Source organism: Cervus canadensis, chromosome 16 (genome assembly GCF_019320065.1).
Source record: "Cervus canadensis isolate Bull #8, Minnesota chromosome 16, ASM1932006v1, whole genome shotgun sequence".
NCBI lineage: Eukaryota > Metazoa > Chordata > Mammalia > Artiodactyla > Cervidae > Cervus > Cervus canadensis.
The window spans coordinates 12,112,818-12,140,109 of NC_057401.1; the positions used below are offsets into that span (position 1 = coordinate 12,112,818).

The 27,292-nt window shown below is 40.3% G+C and overlaps 1 protein-coding gene across 1 annotated transcript in view; it reads right to left on the reverse strand.

Moving 5' to 3' along the window:
- Positions 1 to 27,292, reverse strand: part of MAST4 (microtubule associated serine/threonine kinase family member 4) — a 608,649-nt gene that overhangs the window by 300,638 nt on the left and 280,719 nt on the right. The window contains exon 4 of the mRNA XM_043488941.1: positions 21,765 to 21,839. Within this exon, the coding sequence (XP_043344876.1) occupies positions 21,765 to 21,839 (75 nt within the window). The remainder of the gene's footprint in view (positions 1 to 21,764; positions 21,840 to 27,292) is intronic.

Below are 27,292 nucleotides of genomic sequence, written 5' to 3' on the forward strand. Positions count from 1 at the left end.
GCATTTGGGCCAAAGTAATTGGTTCAAAGATAGCATCTGATTCAATCTGGGAAAATAAGATGCCAAATAATGTGTGCTCTGGGCTCCTGGGAAAGAACTCCTTCCCTTTTCCAAGAGAGCTAGCAAGAAAGGAGGAGCGCTAATCCCAAGACTCTAATGGCAGCTGCAGGGTAGAAGTGACAGAGAAGAAAGACAGGTAGAAACTGGGTCTTGGGTGATTTCTTTGAATTAATGCATCCAGTCTTGCCTCTACCTGAATTTCTCAGTTACGGGAGCCAGTCAAGTCCCTTCATTGTTTAAACCAGTTTAACTTGCTGTTTCTGCTCCTTGCGAATCAAATATTCCCAAGTGATGCAATACTTAAGCCTGGCCTTTCTTCAGAGGCATCTGGGAGTTGGCTAGGCAGCCTCAGGAGTGGGCGAGGAAAGGGGCATTCCAGAAGAGCGAATGAATGGATGCAGCAAAGCAGGGTGGAGTGAAACAGCATATAGCTCTCAGTAAACTTGGAAAGGCCAGAACAGAAGGTAGAAAGAAAAAAATAACAGGACACGCGTATGGAGGCAGGCACAGGGAAAACCATGGGATTTTAGGAGAGTCTGTCTTTACCCTATAGGCAACGGGGAATTCACAGAACATTTTAAGTAGAATAAGATGGTTAAATTTACATGTCTAAAAGGATGGCTCTGGTAACAGGGGGTAAATGAGTTACACAGGAAAGTAACTCAGAGGCTTATTCATTTATCCAGGAAGCAAAGCTCAGTGTCAGGACCAAGAAAGAGACAGTGGGGAAAGAGAGGAGGGGCAGATTCAAGAGAGAAATGTGTGTCTAGGATCTATGGGAGCTGAAAAGAAGTGCTTAACTTCTGGGAAGGTTTAGAACATTTAGGAGCTAAGTGAGTTAGAGAATCCATCTTCAGTGTAGGAGACGCAGGAGATGCGGGTTCGATCTGTGGATAGAAAAGATACCTTGGAGTAGGAAATGACAACACACTCCAGTATTCCTGCCTGGGAAATCCCATGCACAGAGAAGCCTGATGGGCTACAGTCCATGGGGCCTCAAAGAGTCAGATAGGTCTGGGCAACTAAACCACTACCAAGGGCAGGGCACCATCCAGAGGTGAAAGAAGAGGGCCATTCAAAAGTTAAATCATGAAATCTGAATGTGGATAAGGGGATGCAAAACCATTTTATTTAGACCAGAGGGTCCCTGATGGGAGAGAATGTGAGAGAGATTTGCAAGTAAAATTAGAGCAAAGGTCAGGTCTTCAAAAAAAAATTTTTTTTAACGTGGACCATTTTTTAAGTCTTTATTGAATTAGTTACAATATAGCTTCTGTATTATGCTTTGACCTTTTGGCCACGAGGCATATGGGATCTTAGTTTGAACCCTCACCCCCTGCATTGGAAGAAAAGTTTTAACCACTGGACTACAAAGGAAGTCCCCTCAAGTTTTTCTTGCATGAAAGTTAAATATCATTAATCACAACCCCCTTTTCCACTTTAAATTTTTTACACAATTGGTGGGAATTGTATTTCTTTACTAAGCCCATCTTTATCCATCTAATCACAGTTCCTAATGTTGACTGCATGGTGACATACATTATCTTCTTTAATTTTCACTATTATTTTCATTTTGCAGAACTAAGGCACGGACCAATAAGTAGTGACACAGGTCAGAGAGCTGGTAAATGGCTTAGCTTGTCTTTGAATCCACATCAGTCTGAGTCCAGAACAGTTTTAATTACTTTTCATCACCAAGTAAGATTTGGTCTATTTGTATTAGGGACACACCTGTCCGCCGCCCCCCACCAAGCAGGCTATACTGAGTTGCATTCAGAGTTGATAACACAGTGGCAATTACTCTTAGAAAGGAGTATTACAACACAGCTTTGCAGCTCTTTCTAAGCAAACTTCACACTTAAAGTATTTTTATAGACTCTGGTTTTATTTGAAGCAAAGCTTTGCAAACGTTACTTTTAACACAGACCTTTTAAAATAGAAAAGCATAACAAGTCAAATTATTGGTTAACCCCAAGTAAACGAGCAAATGAAACAACCTTCCTTTCCAGCCAATTACTAGGGTTTTGATGCTTCCTAACATGTTACACCCTTGCTATCAAAAAATCAAGCTTGAGAATCTCCCATTTATATACATACCTCCTTCCAATTCAGTATGATATAAGGGAAATCTGCCTCTTGAGTTTCCACATTTCTGCAAAGTTTCCTGAGTAGCAGGGATCAAACCCTAGGAGTAGCTCGTATTAATGATATCTCCAGTTGATTGAGTGCTTACTATACACTAAGTGAGGTGAGTTTATTTCCTCAAGGTTAGGAGCTTCCAGCCCACAGTCATACAGTATTTTCTGTGCTCATTTTCTTAAGGAACAAAATACTGTCTCTTTCAAGCAATAGTGTGCCATCTTTGAAATGAAAGAAATTTGTTTTGATCAAATTAGAGGAGCCACAGCCCTTTGCAACAAAAGAAGTAAAACAAGAAAACGGATATTAGATCAACCAAACTTTGTGTTAAACAGAAATTCTTATTTAAGCTCATTGTATACTTCATAGTGATTAAATGAACAGGACTGAGATTCAGATATATCTAATAAAAGTCAATGCTGGAAAACATCCTTGAAAAATCTCTTTAACATCTCTAAGACTCAGTCTTCTAAGTTATAAAATGAGGCTATTATAACTTATGTCATGGGTGTGGAGAAGGCTGAGAACACACGTGAAGCCCGTAGCACAGTTCTGAATACACCAACATCCCAGATGTCAGCCACGACTAGTGGCTGAAGTGTGACACTCACATCAGATGTGCCACCTGGGGCACAAGTGAGAAACGGGTAAGACCAAGGAGCAAGTGCTCAGGATGCCGCTCTCCTCCGCTCTGACTGTAGAACCTGGGCACAGTTCTGTCAAACAGTTGGAAGATTCCAGGCAAAGCAGGCTTCAGTGAAAACACACACCCTGTTACTAATCAGGACAAAAAATTCCTTTAGCAGAAGGAGATCATATACAAATGTTGGATATTTAACATTTGAATTGCCTTTAAGACAGTACACTTTAGAGGTCCTTCAGGACTAGAAAATTAAGGTCACTGTGGACAAGTTTTGTGATTCTCCCTTTTCCTTCCAAAGAGACTGATGAAGGCTTGTGATAAATATATGCGTCGGCCCTGCCACTTAACTATGTTTCTTGTTACTTGGGAAAGCCTGTGACCTACAGTGAGCTTGGATAAAAAGGCCACACTGCACAGCTGTGCCCTGCAAGGCTCCACAATTTTTTCAGGTCTTCCATCCATTACCAGAAAATTACAGTAAATTCAAAATATTGATCTGCACACCCCTATATGGGAAGAAAGTTACCATCGACTTTTATTGCTTATTGTTGGGTACAATTCCCTGGAATCAATAAAAGCTACAATGTTCATAAGCTTCTAAAAGGCTAGTTAATATAGTGGATATGAGACACCTCTTAGGATCACTATAAATCTATAGGATTCTTCAAGAGAACAGTGCAAACATCTTCACTGTTCAAAAGCCTTATTTGACTTTAGAATCTTCTCATTACCCAGGAAAACACCCTGGGAAAGAAATGAATATCAATGGCAGGCAATAAAAATTAAGCAACTAGGAAGGACTGTGCTTAACAGTTTTTCTCTTTTACCTGTTGGTTCCCCCTGTATTTCCAAAGCAATGTTACTGTCCAATCCAGAGACAGTCTCTAAGAGTTGTGACTTTTTTTTAAAGGGTGTCTTAACACAGATTTAAGATGAGTTTTCTTGACCGAGGGTTCTAGGTTTCGGCAAAGGAGACTGCTTGCCCATAAACAACATTTCAACCACTCCTACTTTAAAGAATCAATATCCTTTTATGAACCAATTTTTAAAAATCAGATAATAACTCAAAGGCTCCATTAAAATTACAGACAATTTTAACACAAAAAGAAAAAGGCTTTTTATAGAACGAAGAAACGGAATTGGATGACACTATTTGGCCAGTGATAGTGAATTTATTCAGCTGAGATTAATCATTTTTATTTACTAAAGACACTCTGTAGTTTATCTAACAGTCACTATTCTGAAAGCCCATTTTAGTGTAGAAATTTACAGGCAAATCAGCTCAAGGGAGCTCTTGAAGTGCTATATGAAGCTAATACCCCCAAGTCTGCTTTCTTCTGAACCACTCTTCTCCATCTAAATGCAAAAGACGACACTTAAAATGTACATATAAAATGTATGAGAGCAAAGGAAGATTAATGACACACATATTAAAATAATCAATAATGTGTCTTAAGCCTTTAATGGTATTGAAATTTACTGTAAAGAGGTCACAGAATAAAATAAACAATTGCCTTATAAAGGATATATTTTACTTAGTAAGTAATAGATTCTATTTGTTAAAGGGATACTGGATCTTTTTTGAAGTTAATTTGTCCAACGTGTTATTTCAAATAACATCAGTTGAAAGAATGCTGGAATAGGGAACCCTAAGATGGAACATAGAGGAAGGTAGGATCCCCTATTTCGTGCTTAACACCTTCCCCTCCATCACACTATGAAAGCTAGTGCTGTGGGGCTGAAGCTCTGGTACAAGTAATCAAGTGGGCTCCAGACTCTGTGCTACACATATTTTCCTACAGTATTTCATTTGAGCCTTACCCTACCCTGCAATTACAGGAAGGGTGACCACCATTTTTTTCTGATGGGGAAATTGAACCCTGGAAAAGTAACCCTGTGATTTTGCCAAGGTCAGATGTCTCATGTTAAGGATAGCAGAACAAAGACAATGCAGCCTTGATGACCCTTTCCCATACCACACCAGCCCTGGACACCCTACCAACCAACATTTTTATATGAGAAATAATAAATCCTTATTTATTTAAGCTGCAATTTGCTGTGTTTTTGGTCGTTGGCAGCTAAACATGTTCCTGATATGCTCCAAAAGTAGTAGTGAACTTTGCAAGTCAGCTTTGGAGCAGTGTATCCAAAAGCATACCTGGCGTCAAGACAACCCTGACACCATCTCTGAGCATCAGAAGGGCCGGTGCTCGGCACCCAGAGGAAATGACCAAATGTTGCTTAAATTGGGAGTAAGTTATGTGCTGTGCTGTGCTTAGTCGCTCAGTCATGTCCGACTCTTTGGGACCCCAAGGACTGTAGCCCACCAGGCTCCTCTGTCCATGAGGATTCTCCAGGCCAGAACACTGGAATGGGTTGCCATCCCTCCTCCAGGGGATCTTCCCAACCTAGGGATCGAACTCAGGTCTCCCGCATTGCAGGCGGATTCTTTACCAGCTGAGCCATCAAGGAAGCCCCATATTAGGATCAGGTTCTATGAGAAGCAAAATCCTTGGAAACACTGATTACAGGCCTGTCAATGAGGTTCCCTTTTCCAAAACCAATTTGGGAGGTCCACACAGTGTGTGTTAATAACTTTGGAGTTAACCGCAGTGACTTTAAACTTAATGGTATCACATTTGTGACAGTTAATTAGCAGAAAATATTATAGTGTAGCCATTTTTGCCTTTTTTTAAGCATCAAAAGCAATGAAAGGCTTGGGGTTTTGATTGTTTCTTCCCTAAGACTGAATTCTATTCTCATTGCAAAGATAGAATCCTTTCTCTTCAAGTCAGGATGACCTCTTGTGTGGTTTTCGGATCACAAGGACTACAATATGGGTGGACATTTAAACTGAAGACCTAAGAAAGTTCTCATAAAGTGGTATCTTATTTTTATTAACTGAAAAAATTAAGTAATTTCCAAGCAAGAAGGTTTCCCCCTTATCACATGTGAATGCTGCCATTTGTAATTCAGGACCAAGCTTAGGTGGTTTCAACTTTGGTTTCTATTTACACTAATTAAGTTCTTTCTTTTAAAAATAAAAAGCATACTAGACTTACCGTACTGACATGATTACTATATTACACAGATGCTATGTGTTCACATACTGAATTACGCAGTTATTACCTTGGAAACCTAAAACTGATAGTTAAATCTGGACTCACAGTCTGTAAGATTAAAAAAAAAAAAAAAACCAGTATAAACTACCTATACCATAACATAGTTTAACAAAGGAGGGAAATAATCAACCCTAGCACACTGAAGAACACAAAATTATAAGCAGCCTAAACTATCTTTTAAAGTCACACAATTTAGACAAGTTGCTGAATTTGCACTAACACTTTTAAATGATTCTGTCACTTTAAATGGTAGTAAAAAAAAAAAAAGAGAGAGGAAACTAAACAACAGAATTATATACCAATCAGGGAAAAAGTATTAATAGTTAAGTAAAATAGATTGTCAAAGAACTACATGTCTCTTTTTCTTCAGATATAATTGACATAACATTATATAAGTTCAAGGTATACAACATTGATTTGACACATTTGTATTGCAATATAATTGTCATTGTAGCGTCAGCCAACAGCTCTATCACCTCATATAAATATCATTTCCTCTAGTGATGGAAAAAATTAACATCTAGTCTCTTAGCAAGCTTAATGCTTACAATATAGTTTGTGGTCTATAATCACTGTACTGTGTATTAGGTCTCCAGGACTTACATGTGCTAGTGGCACATGCATGCACGTGTGCTAAGTCACTTCAGTCATGCCGCCTCTTTTTGACCCTATGGACCGTAACCTGCCAGGCTCCTCTCTCCATGGTGTTCTCCAGGCAAGAATACTGGAGTGGGTTGGCGTGCCTTCCTCCAAGGATCTTCCCGACCCAGGGATCGAACCTGCATCTCTTACCTCTCCTGCATCGGCAGGCACATTCTATGCACCCTTAAACTTCTCTCCCATTTCTCTACCCGGAGCCCCTGGTAACAGATGGCCCTGGAGAAATGACATGCCCTCACTGGAAGCGATCAGTCATAAGAGCTCACAGTGTCACTGTGCGGATTAAATGAAAGAATACACATGAAGTATCCAGAAAACTGACTGGCACACACTGAGCACACTAGTCTTAGGTTATTATTCTATCTTAAATATTCATTCACAAATCTGACATAGCAACCCTAAGGTTTTGCAATTTGAAAGTATAAAGTGTTCATCTACATAATAGGTAGTTATGCTGACGTATCTTCTGTGCACCAAAGCACAGATGAATGAAAACTAGTAATATATTTAAATATTCTACTTGATTGAAAACTTACAGAATCTGTCCTTGAATTTCTTATTGATTCTCTCAGATGCTTTCCAAATGAGTTCTGCTGCATTAAAACTAAGCCAAAATAGATTACCTGGGCCTTTTAACTACGCTTTGTCAAGCACAAAGTCCATCTCAATGAAAAACAAAGCTTCTTAAAAAGCCAGATTGCATTTTACCCACACACACGCTAAACAAGTTGGCATATATTCCAAGTATTCCATAGTGTATCTTTTAAGCAGACCCTTTTTATCTCATATAGCTTTCATTAAATTACAAGAGAAAAAGTATTTCCTGCTATGACCAGGAATAATGCTAGATTTGTCATCCACTCCACTTTCATTCTGTATTTCTCTCAGTCTACCTTTCATCAATAAACAACAGTGTTGCTTTAACTAAAAAGTGTGGAAAATTCTGATTGAATTTTCCACTTCAGAGTACACAAAATCATTCCATCTAACATGCCGTGTTAGAAAATCTATGCCCCATTCTGACCTCCTGTTGCAGCCTATTTCAAGTATCAGTGATGCACCGTACCACACTGCATGGCTGGTGAAGGAGAGTAAACTTATTGACTGAGAAATGTTTTGAAAAAACCTTATTACACCTAGATCCTGGGTACTGTCAAAAATCACAAACATGCTTGCATTCTGTCTGTGCAAGAGCATGACAGGGTTCTTGGAGAAATTCCCACAGTACGTGACACCAGCTACTTGCCTAACTCGCCATCTAAGCAGGACCATGCAGGGCGGGGCTGGGGGAAGGGAGAGTAAGAGCCAGCCCAAATAATATACTCAGAGGTGTAGGAGAGAAGATGTTATTAACTGGGCCCTTCCTTTCACCTATTTGCAAGGTTAAAATAAAATTTAGCAGAAGAGATTACCACCTCGAGTGAGAAGGCACAACTCAGCCAGCAGGCAAGGAACACATGGAAGAAAAGGTAATATATTGATTGACCTTTCCTTCCAATTGCAGTCCAGGCAGCTAGCTGTCTTTTTTCATTTAGGGGGATATGACAGCTGACCTAGCTTATTTTCTTGAACTAGCAAACTAGCAGAGTCCTTGGGCCAGTGAGGTAGTGGAGGCCAGTATACATCTACAAAGGCAGAACTCAACAACATTACCACTGTCCTAAGTAGGAGACCCTAAGTATAATCCTGTAACCTGACAGGCTGCAGGATTAGAGCTCCTCCTCCTTCCAAAAGTGCTAGTTATCTTACCAGAAAACATTGGGGAAGAATGTTTTCCAGGTATAGACAGTGTCAGCCAAAATGAATTATTCACGTTCCTTGAAATAAAGAGGAACAAGTCCCATTTAACTCAACATTACCCAATGAACTTTGCTAATGGGCACTGACAACAAAAACTTAAAAGTTTCTTGGTAAAAGTTCCTGTACTCAAATAAGTTTGAGAAATAAATACAGCTCAGAAAATTTACTTACTGCCAGATTTCCCCAAGACTTTTTAAAATTACTAACATTTTATTTAACAAGATCAAAGGGTATGATCTGCAGTGTTCCTCAAATTAATGGGACCATGAAACACTTTGGCAGAACCATCCCTGAGGCATGTACACAGAGTATGGCTTTGAGAAATGCACATTTCACAGAGCCTTTACTTTGGTACAATGATAGGATGGCCATAAGAAAAGCAGACACTAAATTACTGCCATGTGATACACCAGCAACTGCATTTAGTAACTGAATTTCACAGTCTGGTATTGCACTCTGATGAAAAAGGTAGGTGCCCTACACTGTAATTCAATCAAGTGTCCTCTAGTACACCTTGGAAGACTGCATGACAGATCCAAGAGGAGCTGGAAAACAACAGCTACATAAACAAAGCCCTTGTGCCCAACAGGGACCAAATCATTAAAGAAATGAACCCAAAGTATAAGAAAACATGACCAGCATGCCACAGGTCTATAGTTTATGTGAAAGATACACCCAGGATCTAAGACTATTACCATGGCCATGTGTTTCTAACAGTGACATAATGACACAACTAAGCCCGGATTTATGAATGGCTAGGCTTATTGTTATGGTTTCCTGGGTGGCTCAGATGTAAAGTGTCTGCCTGCGATGTGGAGACTCAGGTTCGATCCCTGGGTTGGGAAGATTCCCTGGAGAAGGAAAAGGCAACCCATTCCAGTACTCTTGCCTGGGAAATCCCATGGATGGAGGAGCCTGGTAGGCTATAGTCCATGGGGTCACAAAGAGTCGGACACGAATGAGCAACTTCAGTTTCAGTTTAAAGGCTTATCTTTATTCTCTTTTCCCTGTTCACAAATTCCCTGATCTCCTTGGACAAATCTCCTATTTCTGAGACTTTCTCTTCCATTCAAGAAACAGACATTCACAAGAGACCATTACTTTTAATAACAGGAGTGAAGATGTGAAGAAAAACTAGGAATGAAAAGTATGTTTTCACTTGGTCTGATTCCTCTGTTACTGATCTATGGCAGATTTCTCCTCCTGCTGTCATTTCACCATGATAACCATGGGCCTTTCCCTTCATGAATTTATCACTCAGAAATTCACTTTATTAAGGCTTACTTGTGCATGCATGCGAGGTCACTACAGTTGTGCCCGATTCTTTGTGACCCCCATCAACTGTGGGGCACAAAGCTCCTCTGTCCCTGGGATTCTCCAGGCAAGAATCCTGGAGTGGATTGCCATTTCCTTCTCCACAGGATCTTCCTGACCCAGGGATTGAACATGCATCTCTTGCATCTCCTGCATTGGCAGGTGGGTTCTTTATCACTAGCACCACCTGGGAAGCCCCAGGTTTACTTCTGCTCTTAGCTTTTTAAGTTATTTTTTAAAGTATGGTTTTGTAGCTTACATACCTCGTTTTGATTGTGAAGGTAACAACAATGGTCTCTTGTAATTGTCTACATTCTAAGTGGAAAACCAAGCCTGAGAAATAGATGTTGCTTTATTGTGTGTTAATATAAAAATTTTAAATGAGAGAACAGTAGAAATTGAGGTAAATAATATTTAGCTCCAGAAAAAGATGTGTCTCTTCTATGTCATACCACTTCAGTCAGAGTACTGAGTCATTCTGCTGTCTACTTGAACTGTGCGGGGTACTGTTGGGATCCATACTCAATAAAAGAAATAGGCAATACAAACAGATGCAGAGATAACCAAGATTTTGATATTGTCAGACAAAGACTCAAAAATAACTATGGAAAGGGATACAGTGGCAAAGATATCTGACATGAACAAATACATGGAAAATTTCACTAGAGAGATAGAAACTATAATAATAATAAAGAACAACAGGAAAAGCTGGAATGAAAGATATCAGAATGAAAAAGACTTACCAGCTGACTGAGCAAAGCAGAAGAAGGAATAAGTAGAGTTTAAATCAGAATGATAGAAATTATCCAAAATGAATCACCAGGAGAATAAAGCAAAAACAAAAAAACAGTGTCTAAGATCTGTGCAACAATAGTCAACCGCCTAATACAGGTACAAATAGAGTACCACAAGGAGGGGAGAGAAAATGAGGTAGAAGATATATTTGAATAGATAATGCCTAAGGGCCTTCCAAAAAATTGATAAAAGGCATACTCAAGATGCTCAGTGAACTCCAAGCATAATGAATACAAGGAAAATTGTACTTGGGCATATCATAGTCAAATCTCTCTTTCAGGAAAGAAGCAGAAAATTGTGTGTGAGATAAAGGGAAAGGAGAACTTATCCTACCGCACCTTGAGGAAAAAAGAAACATCAAGTTATAAAAATATTAAAGGAGGCAATGAAGTTAAAGATAATCAGGTCAGTTACAAAAAGATATCATGATCTCCAAGCACTGGCCAGCAAGCGTGTCTGAGGTGCTCAGCCTGCTCTTCTCAACTACTGCCAGCAAGAGGCTCCTTCCAAAACCTATCAGACTCCTCAGAACACCCTGGGCTAGATAAGGATTGCCTGGCTAAATGTTTAATCTTTCAGAGTTGCTGGCTATGTTTTGATTTGTTTTTCTTTTTGCCTTAGGGCAGAGGATTATAAGGGGTAAACAGGATACAGGGCTCCTTGAAGGCAAAGAAATGATTTCAGTAAGTCTTCATAAATAAATCCAAAGCTAAACTGGATAACCTGTACTTGTCCATTGTTGCTGTTTAGTCTCTAAGTTGTGTCTGACTTTTTGGGATCCTCAGGTGCTATTTAACCATCTTATCCTCTGCCGCTTCCTTCTCCTTTTGCCTTCAATCTTTCCCATCATCAGAGTCCTAACCCAACTGATGATCTTTTAACCTCTAAATTAAAAACATTTCCTACACCCTTCCTCCAAATAAAATACTAGTCTCATCTTGGCCAACTGCCTGTTACTCAAGTCTTTGGTAAGCATTACCCTGAGGACTATGAGAAAAGTCAACAAAAGTAATTCACCAGTTCTTTAAACTCCTTGGGAAAAAAAATCCACCCAAGGATAAGATAGGTTAGGCTGTAACAATTTAGCTATGCCTACTTAACCGCTGTCAGTTAAAACAAACAAAAAAACAAAGAAAGAACAGAAAAAGATAACTACTACAAAAAAAAAGTCTGTGTTAGGAAAGACAAACAGGTCAAACAGTTCTTCCCCCTCAATGTTTTCAGTCACAACATTTAAATGGGCTTAAAATAGAAATTCCATGTGAAGTAATTAGCCTCCAACTAATAAAAAAATAAAAAAAAAATAAAAGATAACTGAACAAAATAAAAAAAAAAAAAAAAAAGAAATTCCAGCAACTAAAATATTAAGTCAAAATGGTTTTCACACATTCTTTACTTCCATTTTGAAACCCAGTCCCATTCTTTTCTTAAAGACAAACATCATTTTACTAGACAATCAATTGGGATATTGACAAGCATCAGGAAAGAAATGGAACTCTGAAAACAAAAATGGAAATTTAAAACATTCTGAAAACTGCTACAAGGGTAGGACAAGGGGTCTGCTAGGGTGCCGGTAATGGACTGTATTTTAAACCTTGGAATTGTTACCTAGGCATAGTCAGTGTGTGAAAGCTCATTGAAATCTGCAGTTTTTGGATATGTTACTATTACGGAAAAAAAAAAAAAAAATCAGTTACTAAGATCTTTGGGACAATAGCAAGCTTAAGATATCCGTACTTTTCTGTATATATGTTATACCTCAATGAAAAGATTATTTTGTTGAAGATTAGGGAGTGATTCTTCAAAAGCAGCAGGCTATACTCACCTTCAAGTCTACAAAATAAATCCTGTAATGCTCGGTCACAAGACCCAAATCATTCAGTATGAACTACAGGAGCTGAATTCCAAAAGCATGTTGCAGCCCTGTAATTTTGAATGCTTCAATACTGTGTTTATGTCATACATTATAGACAGAATCATGGAAAATAAATAATTGGAACCCACTTTCTGTAGAATTTCTTGTATGTGTCTGGGTAGAGAGATGTTAGGCTGAAAAAACTGGGGTGCCCTTTGCCCATTTTTTCAGCTGAATTGTTAGGGCTCTAGAATTCTGTTAATGCTAACAGAGAAATAAATCCAGTAAACTGGGATAGTCACACACAGGAAGGGTAAGGAAAATGAAAGCTTTTCAGATAGTTTTGCACATTATGTAGGTCAATAGTACTGTGGAGTCAGGTGGCAGGGGAGCAGGCTATGGGTCAAAGGAGGAACCTGGCTCTGGAGGCAGAAAACACATCTCCGTGGGAACTGTGGTTGCCTTCCTTTTGAAGCTTGAGAAATGCCACTCGGGACAGGGTGTCCCCTAGGAAAGAGAGGCGCCCCTCCAAGATGGCGCACCAAGGGCATGGCGTGGGGGCTACAGACAGGGACTGAGTGGGCTTCACCTGTACTAGCTCTAGGCCTCCTGCAAGGAATTTCACTTCTCTGTGCTGTCTGCCAAAGGCAGCAAAAATGCACACGGAGTATCAGGGGGACAGATCACATTGTGAATGTAACCACAAAACACAACCTCAGACTCAGTCTGAACCTAAGCCAACTGTCTGGATTTGGGGAAAGCGTTGGCCTTAGAGCGCGATGCTGACAAATGCAGCCCATAGGAACCGAGGCTGAACATCAAAGACAGGTGCCGGGAAGTTAAAGAACCACCAGGGGAGACGTGAAAATTCACTTACCTGTGTATAAGATCAAAGCTATCTTATGATCCACACCATGCAGGTGTTTATCTGTTTATTTCTGTCTAAGGCCTGCAGCTCAATCTGTTTTATCCTTTGATAATGTGAGGCGACCTTAAACTCATTGGAAAACCTTCCACTTTCCTTCAGGAATGGTCTGTGTCCTCCACTATTTGTAACAGAAGCAACTGTGGTAAAAATCGAGAAAAGGTGGAAGGTTTTTCCTACACCTTCAGTTCAGTCGCTCAGTCATGTCCGACTCTTTGCGACCCCATGAATGGCAGCATGCCAGGCCTCCCTGTCCATCACCAGCTCCTGGAGTTTACTCAAACTCATGTCCATCGAGTTGGTGATGCCATCTCATCTTCTGTAGTCCCCTTCTCCTCCTGCCCCCAATCCCTCCCAGCATCAGGGTCTTTTCCAATGAGTCAACTCTTCGCATGAGGTGGCCAAAGTATTGGAGTTTCAGCTTCAGCATCAGTCCTTCCAATGAACACCCAGGACTGATCTCCTTTAGGATGGACTGCTTGGATCTCCTTGCAGTCCAAGGGACTCTCAAGAGTCTTCTCCAACACCATAGTTCAAATGCATCAATTTTTTGGCACTCGGCTTTCTTCACAGTCCAACTCTCACATCCATACATGACCACTGGAAAAACCATAGCCTTGACCAGACAGACCTTTGTTGGCAAAGTAATGTCTCTGCTTTTTAATATGCTGTCTAGGTTGGTCATAACTTTCCTTCCAAGGAGTAAGCGTCTTTTAATTTCATGGCTGCAGTCACCATCTGCAGTTGTTTTGGAGCTCCCAAAAATAAAGTCTGACACTGTTTCCACTGTCTCCCCATCTATTTCCCTTGAGGTGATGGGACCAGATGCCATGATCTTAGTTTTCTGAATGTTAAGCTTTAAGCCAACTTTTTCACTCTCCTCTTTCACTTTCATCAAGAGGCTTTTTAGTTCCTCTTCACTTTCTGCCATAAGTGTGGTGTCGTCTGCATATCTGAGGTTATTGATATTTCTCCCAGCAATCTTGATTCCAGCTTGTGCTTCTTCCAGTCCAGTGTTTCTCATGATGTACTCTGCATATAAGTTAAATAAGCAGGGTGACAATATACAGCCTTGACGTACTCCTTTTCCTATTTGGAACCAGTCTGTTGTTTCATGTCCAATTCTAACTGTTGCTTCCTGACCTGCATACAGGTTTCTCAAGAGGCAGGTCAGGTGGTCTGGTATTCCCATCTCCTTCAGAATTTTCCACAGTTTATTGTGATCCACACAGTTGAAGGCTTTGGCGTAGTCAGTAAAGCAGAAACAGATGTTTTTCTGGAACTCTCTTGCTTTTTCGATGATCCAGCGGATATTGGCAATTTGATCTCTGGTTCCTCTGCCTTTTCTGAAACCAGCTTGAACATCTGGAAGTTCTCGGTTCATGAAACACCCAAAACCTGCAGCCATTTCCAGGATCTTTGATATTTCTCTCGTTGTTTGCTTTTAAAGGCTTAGGTTTTTCACGATGTTGCTTTCTAGCAATTGTAACTTCACGCCCAGTAAAAGTGACAGAAGTTTTGGTTTTCCAGGGTTGCCCAACATCTTCTGTTCTGGGTGCTGGTCCCATGGGATTGTCCAGTTTGTGTAAATTCATAAAGCTGTATACTTGTGAATGTGTATAAAAAGTTGTATACACATGCATACACATACAAGTACACACACAATTGGCAGTTTCCACAAAAAGAAGGTAGTCGCAACTGCTAGGCATGGTCCAGGGACACCATGGGAGAAAAGGGTCTGGTTCTCCCTCACCACTTCAGTTACAGCCATTGTACACAGGACGGTTAAGAAGAGGGATCCCAAGAGCCCAAGAACTGTCCAGGTTCGAATCCCAGCTCCCATTTTAGTAGCTGTGTGATCTCATGCAAGCTTCTGTGGCTTCATCTGCCAAAGGAGAAGGCAATGGCAACCCACTCCAGTGTTCTTGCCTGGAGAATCCCAGGGACGGAGGAGCCTGGTGGGCTGCTGTCTATGGGGTCGCACAGAGTCGGACACGACTGAAGCGACTTAGCAGCAGCAGCAGCAGCATCTGCCAAAATGATCAACAGTACCACCCTCCTGGGGATGCTGTGAGGACTCAAGTTGTTAGTCCCAGGTGTACACAGCCTAGAAGCAGGCGGATACGCTTCGGGGCTGCCTAAGTGTCAGCTGCTCCACGATGCGTAGGAGCATTGCTTTCACCTCGGAGACTTCTTTAAGTCTCCCTTACATCTTATTTCTTGGCCTATCTACTTTCTCATGGGGAAATCCAAGGGTACAGGAGAGGGTAAGCATACGCCTCAGACAGAGAATATCATTCCCACCCATCAGTTTATTTGGACAGGACCTTCCCACACCTCTTATTTGCCTCCAGCCTACCCTTGCAATGTGCCCAATGGACAATCATCTATTTGTATGAGCTCCTGGAAACTGTAAGTTGTATGATGTATGTGCATTTTTAATCGACATTACAAGCATGGTAGTAAAGAACTGAATTTTCTTAAGCTTGGTTTCACAGAGTAACACGTTTTCAGTTCCATCCACATTGCTGCATGTCCTTTCAAGGCTGCTGCTTCTAACTGCTGGGGATTGTGGGATGCCCTCTGATTTCCCAATCACTCCTGCAGGGCACTCACAATATCCCCAAATGTTCTGGTGGAACAACAAGGCTGCAAGAAGCATCTGTGTCCTTGGACAGAGGCCACTTCTTTTCTATTGGGATTGCTGGGTCATAGGGCAGACTGTCTAATTTAGCTAAAAACTGTCATTTTTGTCCCTAAAATAGCACAATCACTCTATGGAATGGTGACACCAGACCATTTCATTGTAACAACATTCTCAATGAGGTAGATATTGTTCTTCCTGAGCTGTAGGGATGAGGAAACAAAAGACTTTTCCTCGGCAACACAACTAGTACACAGAACTTGAGAACAACCCGCCGGAGGCAAAGCCCGCCTGCATCCCCCCCAGGAGCAGCCATTCAGGAACGTGTCACCTCGTTCACTCCATTCAAGTCTGGCCCAACACATCACCTCATGCATTCTCGTAATGTTCATGCCCACTCATAAGGTTTAAAAAGTCCTTTGCTTCTTTCAGGACCCAGATGAAAACCTACAAGCTTCAGGAAGACTTTTCTGACTGTGGCCACAGAGGGCCTCTGGTTTGAAATTAATGCAGCTCGGGTATGTTGACCAAACAATTGATTATGGTCTCTGCATTATTTCTTTGCCAATTACATTATATTCTTAAAGGTAAGATCTAAATACTACAAGCTATAGTCCTCTATGCCTACCACATAGCTGAGTACACACCAGACATTCAAACATAAGGAGAACTCTACATACTTTTAACAATGCAGACATTCTTCCTCAACCCCTTATTTTACATGAGGGAAAAAAAATCTTAGAGAAGTTAGATAATGATTACCTGATATCCATAATAAGAATAATCATAATTTAAAGGATAGCTACAATTTTTTGGTTCTCATTAAGTGCCTTGGAGCTTCCCTGATAGCTCAGTTGGTAAAGAATCCGCCTGCAATGCAGGAGACCTGGGTTCAATCCCTGGGTTGTGAAGATTCCCTGGAGAAGGGAAAGGCTACCCACTCTAGTATTCTGGCCTGGAGAATTCCATGGACTGTATAGTTCAAGGGGTCGCAAAGAGCTGGACACGACAGAGTGACTTTCACTTAAGTCCCTACCTGTGCAGTAAAAACTTTTTATACATTCTCCCATTTAATCCTCAAAACAATCCCATGAGATGGATATTATTTTGTTCTCAGATAAAGAAACTGAGGCTTTCTTAGGGTAATTAAGTAACTGCCCCAATGTCACAGCTATTAAGTTTCAGATATGAGATCAACACCCATTTTAGCCAGGACCAAAAGCAATTCGTAGACAGCTGATGTACAAACAAAAACTATAAACTGCCTCAAAATTTTCTATCAGCAATGTACTACCCCTAAAATCTTTTGTAAAAACCAATAAAAAGTTTACATTGTAACAGCATTTTATATAACTAAAATATTCCCAGAATAATTATGGCAACCAATCTTCCCAGCCCCTTCCCCATCTTTCTATTAATATCTCCTTAAATATAGTAACAAGTATCACATCCTCCAAAAAAGCAGATATAATCCTTTAACACTTGAAACTCTTGGGACTAGGAAGGTGTTAATTACCATCCAAAAATTCGATCCATAATAAGGCTCTAAAATGTAGATATTCAATATTTTAAAACCTATCCCCTTAGTGCTTAAAAAAAAAATCAACCTATTTCTTTTGTCATTAAAGAAAGAAACACATTGATTTCCATGGTTTTATTCTACATCATGTTTGCAACTATGACCCCTGGTCAATGCAGCCTTTTGCCTCCTCCAAACAATGGGTTTCTAAGGTCCCAGAGACATTTACTCTTCAGAGAGATAAAATGAAAAAAAGGATCAATCCTAAAAGGTTTATATTAGTGAGAAAAGAAGACGGTCTGCCCTGAGATAGCTCAGGGCTGATTTTCCCAGCAGGAGAGCCCAGGTTTTATAAACCTTATTCTCATTAGAAAAAGGCAGAGAACTCGTTGAGAATTAGTATAAAGGATTTTCAAGCCCTATGGCATACTGAAATGATGTATCTTAGAATCATACGCAGGGTTTTGGTTAGCTGGAATATCTGTCCATTTAGGGAGGCTTTTTTTTTTTTTTAAGAGGATAGAATATTACAACACTTTATGGTTTTGAAACTTATTAGATGCTATGCCCAGCACTACTTATTGTTACATGCTCAAACTTTCAATACGATCTCTATGAACCTATTTATTCTGGACCAGCAAAGCTTTCAATGAAAAATGACAGCTCATCTAGAATAAATCTTCATCATTCTTTTGTGCTCAAATGCCAGGAGATTTGAAAACTAATCCTCTGTACACTCTTGTGTTCTTTTCTGTCCACCTCCTGCCTCCCCAGATCATGTCCCTGATGCTCCCATATCAAACTGATTTTTATTTAACAGAATTCTTTACCAGCTCCACAAATAACTGTTCGGTGGTCTTTGAACTATTATTCCTGCTGCCTGTTTTCTTCTTTGTTCATTTACTGTGTGAAGGGTTCATACTGGGGGATAGACAGGTGAGCATATTCTCCAAATGAAATATATTTTAGAAATTCCCAGTGGACAAGTTTAGCCAATCAGAGCTACATTACTTACCTTTGATTTCTCCTTCACTCTAACTCTTATTCAAATAAAACAGATTCAAGAGCTTGTTTTCCTATACTCAAACCACTTTCAAAAGCTTTCGAAGACTAAGATTTAAAAATTCAGGCTTAAAAAAAAAAGCCAACTCCCTGAGTAGAAAATGAGCCTCTTGTTTCTGGTCCATATTTTCCCCCACAACTTTAAAGCAATTCTGTTTAAAAAACTAGCATACATTGAAGACACTGATACAAGACTGCCCACAAATAATGCTTTGGAATTCATGAGGAAAAACGCTGTTTCTAAAGGATTTTTAGGACTGAGAAACGTCATTCAAAAATCTCAGATTAAATGGCAAAGTATCTAGCTATGAAAAGCCTTGATGAAAAAGAAACATAATTCCATAATTTGGTTAAGAGAGTATTTAATAAACTCTCATTTAATAGAGGGCTTCCCTTGTGGCTCATCTGGTGAAGAATTCGCCTGCAATGTGGAAGACCTGGGTTGAAAAGATCCCCTGGGGAAGGGAAAGGCTACCCACTCCAGTATTCTGTCATGGAGAATTCCATGGACTATACAGCCTATGGCGTCACAAAGAGTCAGACACGACTGAGTGACTTTCACTTTATGGGCTTCCCAAGTGGCGCTAGTGGTAAAGAACCTGCCTGCCAGTGCAGGAGATATAAAAGATGCAGGTTCGATCCCTGGGTTGGGAAGATCCCCTGGAAAAGGAAATGGCAACCCACTCTAGTATTCCTGCCTGGAGAATCCCGTGGACCGAGAAGCCTGGCAGGCTACAGTCCATAGGGGCGCAAAGAGTCAGACACGACTAAAGCGACTTAGCACACACACACACTTCATAGAGGAGAGAGCCTTGAGCCACGGGGGCTCGATGTTACGTGGCGGCCCACAGTCACGGAGCTGGTTTATGACAAAGCCTAATGCACATCGCAGTCCTTCCTCACCACTCCATGCTGCTAATGGGAAGCCAAGTGCCTCTGCTTGATCACACTTCTCCCCAGATTGCGATGCTGACTCAACAGAATCCACATTCTCAGAAACTTTAGTAGCTGGTTTACTGTAAGTTATTACTGACCCCAGAATCTGCCAGGGTTCTTTATAGCAACTCAGGTTACTGAGCTGAAGGTAATGCGGTGTAGAGTCTAAGCACCAATGTGCTTATAACGAAAGGTCACTGGCCACACTAATGCACTTTTCCACTTTATATTCATTACCCAAGTAACCAATCCACACGGCAAATGTGTTTCCCCTCATCAGTTCCTAAGGTTAGAAAAAAATTTTAGGCCTTTCTTAAATTTCTAGTATTTGGGGGAAGAAAGGATTTGACCTTTAAAGCCTATTTGTGAATATTGGCTGAACCTATTCACACAGCACGTTAAGGCACCAGACATCATCTTTTTAGCAGTTTAATGAGCTCTTCTTAGAGCGTGTCTAGAAAAAGAAGCCACGATTTTCACTCAAGACAAAACGGAACAACAAAGACTCAATAGAAGAAACCTGTCTAATTTATAGTATAACAGACAACACTTTGCATGGTGAGGCACAGTAGTATTTCTGAAAATGCCAAGGCAGAATGAAACAAACATAGGAAAAAAGAAAGAGGAGGAGCAAAAGCATGTGCCAAGTTGAGTCCTTAACACACCACTGACCAAGAAGAACACGCTGGGTATAACAGGGGATACACTTAATCACAGGATGTTTTACTGCCTCATTGATGAAAACTCTTAGGCTGGGTCTGAGAAGGACCTGGTCTCTGAGCTAGGTAAGATTCACCTGAGCAATCTGAGCTAGGCAATTCACCTTAGCAAGATTCACCTCTTACATGATGGAACCATCCAACTTATTCAGAGCTAGTTTATTTTTTCTCCTCACAAACTTTCATGACTTCATCATAAGGATCCTGAGTCAAACTGAGTTGTTTAGAACTTGGGAGGGTGGAGGAGACACCCCAGGTACTAGCTAAATGTCACAAAGTGCTATGACATTTGGGGGCCACTTCCAAATACTTCCACATAGGCAATGTAATATTATATATTGATTAAAAATTATATCCTAATCACTGGCTCCCCAGGGGGGTCAACTAGCATTACATCAGAGGTATCTGTGTCGCAGTCACACCAGTGTGCGCGTGTGCTCATACTGAAATGGGTTTTCATTGCTGAAATCAAAATCAGTGGTCTCCTGGTCAATAAAATGGATGTTAGAAACAGGCTTTCATTGTTGACACTAGTGGTATTTAAGGTAAGGGAACTGGCAAAGTCAGTGTACAGATATTTTCTACCCTTGCATGAACAGAGCCTAAGAATCTACAAAGGTCTGTAAATCGGACCCTGAGGTCTGACACCCCGCTGTGCCATGGCCTTATGTTCAGCAGCTGGGGCAGATGGGCTCCAGTGAATGATGCCCACCATAGAAACAAGAGCATCCTGTCTCCAGAGTGTTGTCAGGTCCTCCACCCTAAGTGGAACCTTCCAAGGAGATCTGGCTGGAGCACCTAAAAGGCTTGAGCGCAGAGCCCTCCACTGAGTTTACAGGACAGGCTGCAGAAATATTCTGTGCCTGTTTGCCAGCAAATGTCTCTTTAATAAAAGTCTGTGTGCAGCAGAACAGACTTGCAACTTACTCAAGCTGTGTAGGAAGAGCAAATCCTTGCTCAAAACCTCAGCCACTTTCCTGTAGACCATAAGAGCTGAACATGATGAAAGTGGCTTGAGACTATTCTCAACAAATATATCACATGTGGAACTGCTCTACTAGAGTCCACATACACCAACTTGGTAAAATTTTCAGTAATTTTACAAGCTGGTTGTTAAAAACAGTCATTACTGTTGATTAAAACTATCTAAACCTTCCAATGAAATACATTATATTGAAAATAAAGATAAGAGATACCCAAAACAGTTCACTTCCTAATTATTTTGCTATATTTTAACGTGGAAGTGTGTCAATTGTGTCTGGATATAACAGAGCTCTATGGGCACCTCTGCCCAGCCCTGAGGCCACCTTTGTCACACGCTGCTTGAAACTGGCCGTGGGGGGAGTATTTACAATCACAGAAACCAGCGGGGGCCGCTCATCAGGGTTTTGCTGGTTTCCAGGACTGGCGGCTCCACACCACCGCTCCTCTGATGTGGACGGTCCCCAATCAGTAGAGAAGACCTTGCCTCCTCTAAGGCCATCAAAGGCACCAGCATAAACAAAGGCCCACAGCCCCCTCTTCCTCACAGGGACCACACCGCCACGCGCCATGCGCCAGGGCACACTCACTTTTGAAGCAGCGGGGTCCACTAGTCTCTGGCGATGTCGGGCTGAGTTGAAATGACTCTTCGGAGGCTGCCCTTCCTGACAGGGAATGGAAGATGGGGATGAACGAGGTGGGAGAGGAGAAGGCGGGGCGTGGGATGATGGGGAAATGGTCAGAAAAGGGAGAAGGACAGCGTTTAACAGCACTGTACTTGTCTGTTTCAGCTAAAATCCAGCAATAAAAACACACGACACGACTCCCCCTCACCCCACACACACACAGATAGGTGCATGCCATGTGCAAGTCATTTTATTAAAAATGGCCTTGCATATGTATGTGTGTGATAGTCACAAACACAGGCCAGTATCACATTTCCCATCGAGTCTGCATTTTCCTGTTACCTGATATTGTCTCTAACTGTATCAAGGATATTAAGGAAAACTGAAGCATGATTTTGTTGAACATGAAGTCATTCTTCCTAGAGTAGCAGAATACATTCTTAAACCTGCCACTCATGTGGTTCACACCAAAAAGATACAGAAATTACAATCTTTCCCCAAATCATGAAAACTCTCTTGGCTTAGAAGCTCCTCTCTTCATCATCCTGGCAGAATTCCTGGTATCTGGCAGCCTCCACAAGCTCTATCCCTGCAATTAAGTTTTATTGGCTCAGAGATTGAGAATTAAGTTTATAACCTAACCTGTGTAGAAGGGCGGTCTTTTCCTTAGATCAACCCTTGTAAACACACACACACATACACACACACACATGACAAATGGACCACAGAGAAAGACTTAACACCTCCCACTGTTCATTCCATGTCAAACACACACACCAAAGGAAACCCAAGCAACTGTATTTTAAAGGAAAAGTTTGGAATAGGGGCCCCCATGAATGGAATAGAGTTTCACTTCTCCTTTTTTCAAAGTTGGGCAACAGTAAACAAGAATTTAAGAAGCAAGCACAATCCACTGTGGGCAGTGACTTCAGGGACAGGGAGATGAAAGCAACAGAGAGACGGGCTCAGTAAACCCCTGGAAGTAAAGCCCTTGGCCCAAGTGAGCATCTAGACAGGGAGTGAAATATCTGTCAGATGAGTGTTAGCATCTGCTCACAAAAGAGAGAGAAAAGACTCTCCATTAGTAAAAACGCAGGGTCTGTATTACCATACTTGAGAGTTCTTTCCTTTTTTTCTTCTAAGAATAACAGTGCTATTACTTTAAAGACATGGATCAATCACACCCACTTGAATTGCCAACCATCACTGCTTCAGCATCCAAAGCGTAACGCTTACCTTTCAAAAAGGAAATGTCATAAGTAGCAGATTGCAAGTCAGGAGTACGTTTTTCCTACTAACTGTCCTGCCAACATGCATTCTTTCCCTACCCTCTTCCGGAAAAAAAAAATGCAAGGCAATATTTTTAAATCTTAGTTGACCTAGAAAAGATACTGAAAGCTTTGACAGCAGAAATTGTTCTCATTAAGTCACTGAATATTTGGAAAAACAAACAAACAAAAATTGAGTATGACTTTCTATTCAATAGAATCAATAGATTTTTACATGAGAAATAGTTTTTTTTTTAAATCACAGATTATTTATTTAACCTGAAGTCTCCTTTAAATTTAATGGTTTATCAGAAAGTGATTTTAAGGTTTTTTCTCCTTAAAAAAGTTACCAGATGTAAATAAATAATTATCCTCATTAATATATCTATAGAATTATCTGCCCTTATCAAGCTCCCTATGGAATGATTATAACTGATTCAAGAGTTCCAGTGTGCAGTGCCAGGCTCCCACTCATCAGGAAAAAAAAAGTTAATAATCTTGGAGTTAAATACACAATTACAGTCAATGTGCAAATTAACTAAATCCTAAGTCTGTGGTTTATTGCTCTTCTTCTGACTTCAAGGTGAAAAATCTTATTTTTTTTTTTTAATTAGCTAATTGCACCATGAACTCAGCAGGGGGCAGATGTTGATATTAAACTGAGAACCTCAATCTTAAACTCCCAGTTAGTGAAAGGCTGGTTTAAAGAGCACAAGCACATCCTTTAAGGGGGATGGAGGGGGCCAGTGGGTTTTTAAAACCTGGTCTCCATTTTGTCTCATTTATTATCAGGTACACCGACTCTGTTACAATAGTCTGCTTGTGGTGAACAAATAGGCCTATGAGATAATCAATATATTTACACAGATTCCAGTAATACATCTTTTTCTCTTTTTCAGTAATACATCTTAATAGAAACCAAAGAACAGCCTGGAGTATTAATGTCATTTTAATGAATTGCATATGGAATATAAATAAGGGAATTCTGAACAGCTCACAGTGAGTTTTTCTCCATATGACTCATGTTTTAACCTAATCTTAATTTTCAAAAACAGTCACACTGTATTCTATTGTTGACAAAAAAGTTGGTCATGGTCAGTGGCTCATGTATTGAGTTACTAGGGCCTTGTAGAAAGGTGGCCATAGCTATGCCCTAGATAGGAACCTTTGAGAAGAACTCAATTCATTACAGACTGAACATGCTGCTTTCTTCACTTTAGGGAGACCTTAATTTAAAAGTTTTCCTTTCTTATTTTAAGCCAGATTCCCACATTCAAGACAGGTACATTCATGTCAATGTATGGCAAAAACCACTACAATATTGTAAAGTAATTAGCCTCCAACTAATAAAAATAAATGAAAAAAAAAAAGAAGGTACAAACAACACATATCTGAGAAAAGTCAACTTCATGAGTTCAATTATGAAATATTTTACATTCTTTAAATAGGAAACAGGGCTCTCAAAAATAGGATGTCATGAAACCAACATCCTTATACAGCATATTCATTTTTATAGCTGGCCACGTTCAAGAGAAACATTAAATTCTATCACTCAGGCCAACATTCAAGACAAAATTTATTTCTTTATTTTCTTTTCCTAAATTCTTAGTCCCAAGAATCCACTTCTCCTCTTAAAAGAGAGCCTTTGGTCTCTGGTATCGGTCATTCCAGGCTGAGACTTCAGTCTCTTGGTACCCTTTAGTGAAGTGAAGTCGCTCAGTGGTGTCCGACTCTGCGACCCCGTGGACTGCAGGCTACCAGGCTCTTCCGTCAATAGGATTCTCCAGGCAAGAATACTGGAGTGGGTTGCCATTTCTGCTAATGTCATCAACATCAGCAAAATAACAGATTGGACCTTGGATCCAAAGGGACTCTCAACTGAATGACTTATTTACATATGTAAAAAGGGGCTCTTAACTGCCAAGGTAGCGGGCCAAGGAGGAGGGTTCTAGAAGCAGAAGCATCTTCTATCACGTAGGTCAACTTACCAAATCATTTTGCTGTGATAACCATCACTAATAAAAGTAGCAGCCCTCAGTTATGTAAATAAACTACTGAAAGATGACTAAAGAAGGGTTGACATGTGCATAATCTGGAAACTTAATGAGACATCTATCAGCTCCACGCTAAATACTTTTATCAAGGCTTCTCCTGTTAAGTAAGTCATTTTAGAAATACAAATATCCCTGAGCACTGCAAACCATACTTTTAGAGAAATTATTGTTCCCTAAACATTGCAGATCTGATAGGGTAGTACTTTAGCCTAATTTGCATCACATAAACAAATTTACAAGAATGCCCTGAGGAAAACAGTATATCAGGTGTGAATTAATGGGTGCCCAATGAATTCAGTGGCTGACATCAGATTATTTAAACGCCTAAGTCTTTAAATCAGGTATAAGCTACTCTATCTCAAAATTAGAGCCACAGGGAAAATTTAAAACTAAGTGTATGTACAATTTTGGCATTATTTTTTAAAGAAATATATCATTAGACATCTCCAGCCTAGATATTTTATCATAAGGAAAAAAAAAAGAAATATCACACAGTTGCTGCAAGGGCTCCTAGAGGACTTCTTAAAAACCCATTCAAAGGAGTTTTAATCCTGAAAAGAATCACATGCACTCTTGTATAAGAATACGCATTTTCACACAACCCTAAGACATCCTTTCGTTTGAATAAATATATTTCACTTCCAATCAAAGTTCTTACTCAACATTTTACTTAAGTATGTACAACAAAGCTATTGCAAACAGGTCCTGGTAAAGGCACATCAATAAAGCAATCTAGGACCACGAAGTCAAAAAACACTATGCAAATAAATCGATTGGAAGAATTCACAAGCTGAGGAGCTCTAGCAATTACCAGGTGTATCAAAAGAGGGATCAGAAACCCAAATGAACATGGAAGAAACGGGCTATATAATACATTTTCAATAATGATATCATAGGCTTCTAAAACCCATGGAACTAATCTCACAGTAATTTATGAAAACCTCCTATGAAATAGTTATGAAAACTATTCATGACCTTGTAAAGATGAAAGTACATCATTTTTTCTTGTCTCCTTACAAACCCAAGTTTTCCAAGTTGGCTCAAGAGGAGAGTTAGCAAAACAGGACAGGGGAAGTGATACTTGCAACTATGAAAGCAAACCCAGAGACTTTCTAACTTCTCACTGCGATGTTCGTTGAGAAAGATATTTTGCATCATGAAATTATGCCTCCAAATACCACCAGCAGTATGCTCTACTTTCTGATCTAGTTTAACTCTTTTTTAAACAAATGCTGGTCTCTACTACTAAGTCTATTGATTTGACCTGCAGTCAAAACAAAATAAAAAACAAAACAGAACAAAGCAGTTAAGACCCTGCTCTTCCACTGCAGGGGCTCAGGTTTGATCCCTGGTCTAGGAACTAAGATCCCTGCATGGTATGTGGCCAAAAAACAAACAAAAACTGTCATGAGATAGGAATCATGACAGGAACTCCTTACAAATGCTTTAGACTGGGTCCCAAACTTTAGTCGTTTATCTTTTTCCCCCATACCCAGATATAATGTATACTATTACACCTGCTACATATGTAATACTACTCATTTCTTAATTATTTTCTTTAAAAAGATGACTCTGGTTATTAAAAACTTATATATTCAAATTTTAATGATGGCCTAAGTAATAACATCTTGAAATCATGGCTTGGTTGTGCTAGTTACATTTTTTTTCTAGCATATATTAAGAAAATAAGGACTTCCCGGGTGATGCAGTGGTAAAGAATCCACCTGGCAATGCAGGAGACACAGGAAACGTGGGTTTAATCCCTGGTTCAGGAAGATCTCCTGGAGGAGGAAAAGGCACCTCACTCCAGTATTCTTGCCTGGGAAATCCCATGGACAGAGGAGCCTGGTGGGCTACAGTTCATGGGGTCACAAAGAGTTGGACATGACTGGGCATACAAACATTAAGAAAAATACATTAAACATCATATAAAGCATCTGTGTGCTGACAGAATCATCTCTGGGCACCCGCGGAGTCCACGGCACCGGGAGTCGCAGCTCACGGGCGTGAACAGGCCAGGCCCTGCAGTGTTTGTGGGGGGCGGGAGTGGTCACCATTCATGACTCTGCTATGACATCTCCCCCACTCTATAACTGCACACTCTGGGATGTCAGGCAGGGACTGCAAACTCACAAGTCCCTGACCCAATTCTGGACTTCTGTCATCCTCA